Raw genomic sequence first — 9,151 nt, forward strand, 5'->3', positions numbered from 1 at the left:
GTGCAAGCAGACAGATACAGCAGCAGTACATGGTAATAGGCTCCCTTCTTACCTGTGCTCCACATTGATCGCACCTCTAGTCCTCCTGCTGCTCTTACTGACTGAGTCCAATCTCCAACCCTACACAGGCACACTGACAAACAACTATTTCTTCTGTGAAATCCTTCCCAGCATGAAACTAGTTGGGGGGGGGGGGGGAGAAAAAATGACCAGGAAGATCCTCAACTGTTCACATTAATTTGAAAAGATTCCAAGAGCTGCGAATGCAAACAACACAGCCTTACGCCCACGCTGGCAACATACAGGACATGTGGAAATAGAGACCAAACACACATTGCCTCTATCGCCTCCCCTCCACCTCTCTACATCCTATCTCCTCCCGCCCTCTCCCTCTCACTCTCAGCCCCGTGTGAAAACAAAACTAGAGTCCAGTAGCTAATTGTGGCAGAGCTTAAAAAGTGACGGCAGATGTATCAGAAGCAGAGGAGAGCAAGGAGTTGAAGGCAGTCGCAGGGTGGCTATGAGGGGAGGAAGAGTCAAATGTCAATGAAGGCATGAGGAGTAAAAGTGAGATACAGTAAACAGAGGGAAGAGGAATATCAGCCTGTGAGAGGATGGTCAAAACTGTCTCTCATAAAGGACCAACCATTAGGCGAGGGAAAGTAACAGAACATTTTAAACCCCCTTAAACAATCTTTATACGGGCCTTTATTGCTGAAGCTCTCAACTGCATAAAACTTTTCACTGGTGAAACCTACTAGATGACCATTTCCTGCTCAAAATGTGAGACTGAAAGAGGACAAACGGACACCTATCATACAGGGATGTTTAGAGAAACGGCGAAAAACAGCGAAAAAATCTGAATGTATGTACAGTGTATGACACACACGCGTGTAAATTCAGAGCTGGATGTTATTCTGCACTGTCTTCAGTAAGCAGCCACCCACCATGCAGGCAACTTGGAGCTACGGTAACACGAACAAGCCAATTCACTCCAGGCACACTGCTCAGTGAGCCCCGACACTGCATCACCTCTAAGGACCGCCGACTATAAAGTGTGATACACGTACAGTATAAAAATCACACACTCTCAGTCTCATAAGCAAGCACACTGCGTTTTAACGCTCCCCCCAGGCACTCTGCTGGAAGATAAGGTTAGAAGGGGAAAAGGACAGCAGTTTACAGTTGTAAGCACATTTCAGCACCCAGGGGCCCGAGGGGTAGTGTTACAGGGGCACACTGCGCACCGGGTCTGTCCCTGTCTCTCACAGTAATAAACAGGCTTGTAAAGTTAACACCATAAACCATTAAACTGGAGCGTTTTCTTGCTTTTATGTTTGTTTTCTTTTGCGTTTCATAAAACTGCTCAGCTGATAACTGGAATTCAAGCATGAAAATTCAATAAGAATATCTTCAATAAGAATGCCGGATCATGTTTGTGGCTTTGCCCACCCTACTTGGTCCCTACTCTGGCTTTGTCATGTATTTAAATACAGTCATGTCTGTGAATTAGTGGAAACCATGTGATGAGGCACAACTTTTAAGATAAGATATGTGTCAGATGTTAAGAAGAAGCAGATTAAAAGCAATTAATAAGTCATTACAGACTTTAACGGCCTCCTTTGGATAGCTCACTGCAGAACGAGACAGGAGGAGAGAAATAAGGAAGTTTTCATCACTACAACAAACAGCATCCTTAATGTTCTCTGAATTACCAGAAGGGGGAGTAAAGTTCCTCCACTTTCCCAGTGTTACATGAGGGCTGCACATTTTATGTAACCTCATTGCTTCAGGGAATAGAGGCAGGTGACTGATAAAATGTCATTTCATGCTTATGGACAACAGCATCCTAAAGGATATGGGAAGTTGGTGCTAAAAAGACTGTAACTTTGGACCAGCTTCTTTTTTTCAAACTCATACTGTTGAAGCCTCATATCATCTTTAGCTGAACTTTGGTTTTTAGGATTTACTTGAAACATTCATGTGTCACATGCTCGTAATATGTGTGTGAATGTAGGGTGGCATTCTTGAGGTTGTGCTAAAACAGTGTGCACTAAAAAATGTTTAGAATATTTTTAAATATAGGAATTAGAAAAACATATATAAAGAATAATTATTCAAAGGTGAGAATTTTTAAAATTATGTAATATATGTATTAAAATGCTGATGTGTATATGGGCCTGTTGTGTGGATGGGATTAACAATGTTTTTAGGTACAGTTTGTATAAAAGTAAAGTACATCTAGAGCAATCTACATACAGTATGTCACATGCAGAGGTCAGAGGACATTATGTTAAATTTAACACTTAGTCAAAGAGCAGCTGCAGTGTTCTCTGAGACAGAGAAAGCCCCTGGTATGCCACAGAGAGAGGGAAAAGCGCGACTCTGAAATGAGTTGAGATCCAACAAGAAGAATAACTGTGATGTCTTATATTTGAGGGTCTCTAGAGAGGATGGCTGCTAGAATCAGCAGATCAGTTTGTACTGGAAGTGCAGCCGAATACACATTGTTGCATGTAATGTAATATAATGTCTGTGTTGCATATTTTCAACTCATCGGATGTCCTGGCCAAATTAGGGTGTAGCTCAGGGGTGTCAAACATGGGCCAGAACCGGCTCACCAAAGGGTCCAATCCAGCCCACTAGATGAGTAGATGAAGAGGTGCCAGATTATAGGAGCAAGTTAAACAATGTGCTGCCTACTTGATACAGTTCTGTGATATAACAATGAAGACCTACTGTGACGATATTTAAAGATACTGAACATTGTGCAAAATACTGTCAATCGGCAGCTTCAGTTCAAAAGAATTTGTATTGGGAAATGTGTGGATAAATGCACATGTAGTGACAGTGAGAAGTAGACTGACTGAATGTGGAAAAACTGAGACATACTGATGAAATTACATTTATTTTTCTTAAGACATCTCAGGCTGTTCATCTGTTTTGTAAAAGGATGAACATCTACAGAATGTACTTACCACTTGTACTTGTACCACTTACTACTTGTACCAAAAAGGGAAGATATTGGAGCTGATGGTACTGATAGGTGTGATGATAGTGTGATGGTTTCATTGGTCTGGCCCATCTGAGGTCACATTGGGCTGTATGTATTGTGGCCCATGAACTAAAATACGTTTGACACCCCTGGTGTAGCTCCTGTTATATGTAGAATTAAACCATTTGTATTTTGCTTCATGAAAAAAATTGGATCTATAGTGCAGCACTGAGACAGACTTACCTGTAGTTGTCACACATGTTGAAATACCAAACACGTTTTAAGTGTAAAGTAAGTAGTAGAAATGAAGTAGACCATGATAATTTAAAAAGAAACAACTTCAAAAATAGTTTAAAAGGGATATGGTTGCAGTCAGAGAGCTGTACTGTGCCTGATTTGTCCTTTTTTTTCGACGGGCCCCGGTGACCTCACGTACATCAGAGCCCCGCCCACTTGAACCTGCGCAAAGTTTAAAGAGCCAAAACTGAAATCACCTGCGGAAGTGCGCATGCGCCGTCAATTTATGCCCACATCGGCACCACACCGTGAAAGAAATTGGGTTAAGTCCTGTTTTGCGGTAGATATGGCCAGTATTGACGTCTTGACCACCAGGTTTTCCTCCTATGACAAAATGTACAGTCAAGATTTACGTGAGCAAAGCTTTGCAGACTGGCCGTTCAGAGAGGAGTGTAACTGCACACCTGAAAAGGTAAGAAGGCCGCTGTGCTGCAGCTCAGAGCCTGTGTAGTGTTGATGCTTCAGAGCAGTTGTTGAATAATGAAAAGCTTTCAGAAATCTTCATGATTGATAGCTCACTTTTAAAGTGCAGTGGCACAATTTATTTAATCGAGAGGGGGATATGTCTGCAATGAAAGCACCAGTGGTGGAAGAAGTACTCAGAAGTGGCAATATCACAGGGTAGAAATGTTGTTACAGAATCTAAAAAGTAAAAGTTCATAAAAGCACTGGCATCAAAAAGTACCAAAAGTGAAAGTACTACTTTTTCTACTGCGTTACATACTGTTGGGTAGCTCACTCAATCATAATACATATCAGTAGATTTATATTTTCTACCAATAATCTGAATCTGAACTAATGTGGTCAATTAAATGTAGTGGAATAGAAGTGTAAAGTAACGTACGTACGAGTGCATGTGCATCAAAGTTGTACTCAAGTACAGTGCTTGACTAAATGTGCATTCCAGCACAGGAAGGCACTTAACAGGTGAGACAGCCGAGGTCAGTCTGGGCTCATGTGTGAGATGTGTTCTCTACTTTGACAGACAGCTCTTACAGAAACCTGAATGTACATTAACCTGCAGGACTTTTGCTGATGAGTAATTATTGATATACCCTAACCTTGTTTACACTCTCAAGTTACACATTTTTACACTCCAGCCTTTTATCCAACGCTGTGACAGCTCATGATAAATGGTTAAGCAGGTGTCAGATTCAGTTTCGTTGCATCAGGTGTCCAGTGCACAGAGACTTCTCTTTGCCCATCCTAGTCGTGTCATGATGGATGGGCTGCTGACACCTCACTTGATGAGAAACGCTATATGCCACGTTACCAGCTCTTAACCCCCCATAAGCCAAGGGGAGGTCATTTGCTGCTTTCGTTCTCACTGACATTAATCCCCCTGCAGCTCTGGTCTTTTGTTCCTGCACTTGTCATATTTGTCATCGATTATCAGCTTATAAAATTCAGTAGTTCAATACAGTATGCGACAGACATTAAGGTGCCTGTTGCTGTTTTTGTTTGTCTTTGCAGATGGCCAAGGCTGGGTTTGTCCACTGCCCCAGTGAGAATGAGCCTGATGTTGCTTGCTGTTTCTTCTGTCTGATCGAGCTTGAGGGCTGGGAGCCCGATGACGATCCCTGGTGAGAAAAGCAAGACAGGCTCTTACCTTTACTGAACTTACCTTCATGTAAGCTTTGAATTATGCCAGTAGTGTAAAGAGGTACAGTATTGCTTCAGATCTGAGACTCTTTATCTGTATCACTCAGTGTTACCTACAGTTATCACAAGACTCATTTTGATATTCAGTACATCCCTGTAAAGAATGAAAGGAAAGATGGCTACCACATAAAGCTGATTATTTTTTAAAAAGAGCTACCAAGATGCAAGTACGGTAGCTCTTTATTAATGTCAATCCGTATGGTGCCAGATTAGAATATTTTAAAATTGTGTGGCGTTTTTGATTTTACAGAAGATTGACCAAATTGAGGGTTAAAGTTAGAGTAATTCCTCGAAACAACGACTGGAGATCTCATCACCATTGATTCCCCTTAGACATAAGAACTGAGGAACTCACTCAGTGATTGGAGTGATGCTCTGGAGATGTGAAAGTTTTTCTCCCACACGTCACTCTGGGAATCGTCCCACCATCTGGTGATTCAAATGGACCTGATCCAAAACCGTCTTCTCTGGCGGACCAAATTACAATGAGCATAGCAGACGGCTCTGTTTGTCTGTGAAGTGGTGCAGCAGTACGAAGTGTAAGTGTAAAGTAGTAAATAAACCAAGCAGTGCTGAAAACATGTATCAAACTGTTGGTCTGCCATTGTTGTTACTGTTTCTGGTACATGCTCATACACGCAGCACCAAGGAGATAATGACATCATCTCCCAAATGCTTCGTTTCACACGTCCGCACAGATACAGATACATGAGTTTTGAAAAATCTGCACCTCAGAAGGCTTTTTAAAAATCTCCATTTTAGTAAGCTAAAACTGCTGTGTGGTGACGAGAGGCAGGGCCTAAGACGGTGCAAAAATAATGGTAAACATTAACAACTCTCTCTCAAATGCAAAAAGTAGAGTGCTGACCTCCAGAGTTGTGATGTCATGAAGTATAAAGCCTGGAGTTTCTGCATAGATGATGAATTGAGAAATATGTTATAGATGTCACTGAGAGCACCCAGGGGAATGTTCTGAGTGTATGGGTACATTCTCTGTTTCAGGACTGAGAACACTAAAACAGAATAAAGTTCATGTGGGTATAAAAAAGAAAACAAGCATTCCCTTCATTTTCTAGCAGCTCCAGACTTTCTACTTGATGACATCACATGTTTGAGACTTACCTCTCTGGTTTCTGACTTGAAGAGAGCATCTCGTGTTCTTTCCTAGGTCATGGAAATAACATTGGAATTCCTAATTAAGCTGATGTTCCTCTTTAACAAAGGATTCCTCTTAGTGTGCCACATTCAGATGTTGTGCCCTCGGCTAATTTCTTCCATAACATTTCCTCTGCCCAGGTCTGAACACGTGAAACGCTCCCCGAACTGCGGATTCTTAACCACGAAGAAAGACTTCACGGAGCTGACTGTGGCTGAATTCTATCACATGGAAAAGGAGAGGCTGAAGGTCTATCTTGTAAGTGTGCCTCCTATCTGTGTAGATTGTGTGCTATGATGTGAGGTTATGCTTAAATACTTATGCAGTGGTTGTTCCACATTCTGCTTTTTTTCCCTAGAGAAAGGTTTGTCATAAGAAGATGGCATATTTGCGGGATGACATAGACCATATGCTCGAGAGCCTTAAGTCTCAGTTGGACTCTATATGATTTAAATCAAACTTCCTGTCTATCTGTTGTGATTTTATTGCCACATTAATATAAGTGTGTGGCACGAGCAAGTAGTCTTGACTCAATATTGCAGTTAAAAATATCAATAAAGTTGTGAGGAGTATTACACTTTGTTTGTAGTATTGTCTTTAACCACAAGATGGTGCTTTAGTACTGAAGCTGCAGTGCTCCCAAGTCACAGACACACTTTCTGGAGTTCCCAATCTTACTCCAAACCTTCACAAAGGCAATCTGAAATGAAAGCGCACATTGAGCAGGATTACAATGTGGGCTATATTCCCTCTTTTCAAGCAAATACTTACCATTTTCCCGAACGTGCCACCATCTCTACCACCCCTTTTCAAACCTTGACCCTGGACAGATGGCCTGAAGCCCCTCCCTTTCAATACCAACTGTTGCCCCAGTAACATCTGTTACATATAGGGGGACAGTGTGCACTGAGAGGGCTCACCAGGACACTTGCCTAACCCTGCGAGCAAGCCTGAGATTTAGGAAACCCTTAAGGATGCTGCTGCTGACAATAGAACTTGTGGAAAAGGTGCTCATGCAGTAAACACTCCATGAAAGCTCTGTCACACTGTAATGCTTCACTGCTCTTATTTCACATTTCAAGTACAAAGGTTTAACACTAATATTATTTGCTGAAGTTGGTGTAAAGTCTTGGGAATTTTATGTCTTTTATGTAGCAGAAAGAGAGGATGTAGGGTTCAGTTTGTGTGAGTCTCTTTCTGTGTCTGATGGGAGGTTTGGGTGGATGGAGTGCAGGATTAAAAGATGCTATCCCTTCTCCAACCTTCCACTGTTCTGGATTAATGTCTAATGTAACACTCTGGCCACTGAGCCCAGATCAGCTGCTTAATTCTCCTTTATCCGCTCGCTGCAGAGCAAAATGAAGAGAGGCTATTTTTAGCCAAAAAAAAGTAAAATACCCATAGGTGATGTAACATTTCTAATGAAACTGTCATGCTTCAGTTTTGCAGGGTGTTTTTTTTAATCTATGCTGTTGCAAAATATTCTCTCAGTCATAGTTCGCTGCCAGAAGTGTTCATTATAGCTGCTGCCTTGTCTGAAAAGAAACATCCAATAAATGTACCACATAAAAATCCTGATTGGTGAACTGATGAGATGATAGGTAAGTGGTGTGGTATTCGCTTAAGTACGCAGATTATAAGGAGCGTGTTTCCAGTAATTGCTAATGTAACTCTAATCAGGGTTTATACCCCCATCCCATGTCAATCCACTTATTCATTTGTGCTCCAGAAAATGAACAAAGAGAACAGCATGGCGTGACTTCTATCCTGAGCGGCGCAGATGTGATAGATGGCCTTATCTGTGGGAATGGTGCAAAACTGTTGATTTGATTGGATCATAACGGAGGTGGGAGCTTCATATGTCTTTCCCCTGCCCCAGTTTTATAGCGCTTATTAGTATATACCCATCAAAATGTATTTAGAATTAGTCATTAAGCTAAAAGGAATCTGCATTGCACTGCTGCACATGGATTTGGTTTGCTTCTCATCTAATTAATACACTGTGACAAAGGGCGCACCAGAGGCCTCTGCTGCAGTTTTCTAATTAATGAGTTTCTGCTAAACAAACTGTAAACAGTGAGTGTAGCAGATGGACAAACGGACAGATGTTACCAACAGAAAGTTTACAACCTGAGCTTTCCATCAGGCCCCATCTGTTGCTCCTGCGCCCGGTACCTCCCTCTACCCTCCTCCAATGCTTCTCCTCATCAGCTTCTATCACCAAACCCTCTCCCCTGATGCTCCACACACTGCGCTGCCCTAAATGAGTGACATCAGCATTTACCCTCTTGCCTGACCTGGTTTAACCCTTAATTAATAGTGGCCATATCACAACAGCATATCACATCTGAGCACTAAGGATTTAAACATCTTCCTCACTGTAATTCTTTCTAATTCTGCTGGCTTGTTACACTCTGAAAAGTGTTAATGAGAATACACAAAGCAGGATGAATGATTATAAAGGCCAGCTGACAGAAGCCTGCACAGTGATCCCAAACTAAAGCCGTGTAAATGTGTCTACATCACGCTGAATTTACGGACAGATTACCAGAGCAAAGAGTCTCCCAAGTTACACTCTTCCTTGCATTATAATTAGGAATCCCCTTTTCAGTCTTTCCTCTCCCTCCTCCACCTCCTAATGTTCTCCCACGTCTCTGGCAGTAGGGCACGCTGGCTGCTTGCGCTCTCAGACACCACGGCCCTCCTACCTTGGCTGTTTTTTGTGCCCTGTTCGAAAGGGACCTCCATCTGTCCCTACACTCAGCCTATTGTGGTGTCCCAAAGCCCAGCAACTTCCACAATGCAGTGGGCGTGCAGGAGGGGGGGGGAGCAGGGTAAACACGACAGCATCCAGATCCCATTAGAAGCTCTTTAACTCCTACACCCTAATACTCTCAGAGAACTCTGGGAGGAGAAGGACCACCCCTTATCCTCATGCACACAATGTCACCTTTTACACCCACTCCCATAGGTAATGAGTTCGTGAGCTGCCCTCTTTCCTCCCCTCCCATGTACATCCCTTTTTTATTCTCTTGCATCGG

General features: G+C 42.4%; 2 protein-coding genes across 2 annotated transcripts in view; one reads left to right on the forward strand and one right to left on the reverse strand.

Annotated features, from left to right (window-relative positions):
• Positions 1-147, reverse strand: part of znf385a (zinc finger protein 385A) — a 75,357-nt gene extending 75,210 nt beyond the window's left edge. The window contains exon 1 of the mRNA XM_033629686.2: positions 53-147. Coding sequence (XP_033485577.1) covers positions 53-65 — 13 coding nt within the window. The 5' untranslated portion in view covers positions 66-147. The remainder of the gene's footprint in view (positions 1-52) is intronic.
• A 3,339-nt stretch (positions 148-3,486) lies between these two features.
• On the forward strand, positions 3,487-6,687 carry birc5b (baculoviral IAP repeat containing 5b). Its single transcript, XM_033629690.2, has 4 exons — positions 3,487-3,704; positions 4,766-4,875; positions 6,251-6,368; positions 6,469-6,687. Exons 1-4 carry the CDS (start codon positions 3,504-3,506, stop codon positions 6,556-6,558), a joined length of 519 nt encoding a protein of 172 aa, XP_033485581.2. The 5' UTR covers positions 3,487-3,503; the 3' UTR covers positions 6,559-6,687.
• Positions 6,688-9,151: the final 2,464 nt, after the last annotated feature.

This window comes from Epinephelus lanceolatus, chromosome 8 (genome assembly GCF_041903045.1).
Source record: "Epinephelus lanceolatus isolate andai-2023 chromosome 8, ASM4190304v1, whole genome shotgun sequence".
Classification (NCBI taxonomy): domain Eukaryota; kingdom Metazoa; phylum Chordata; class Actinopteri; order Perciformes; family Serranidae; genus Epinephelus; species Epinephelus lanceolatus.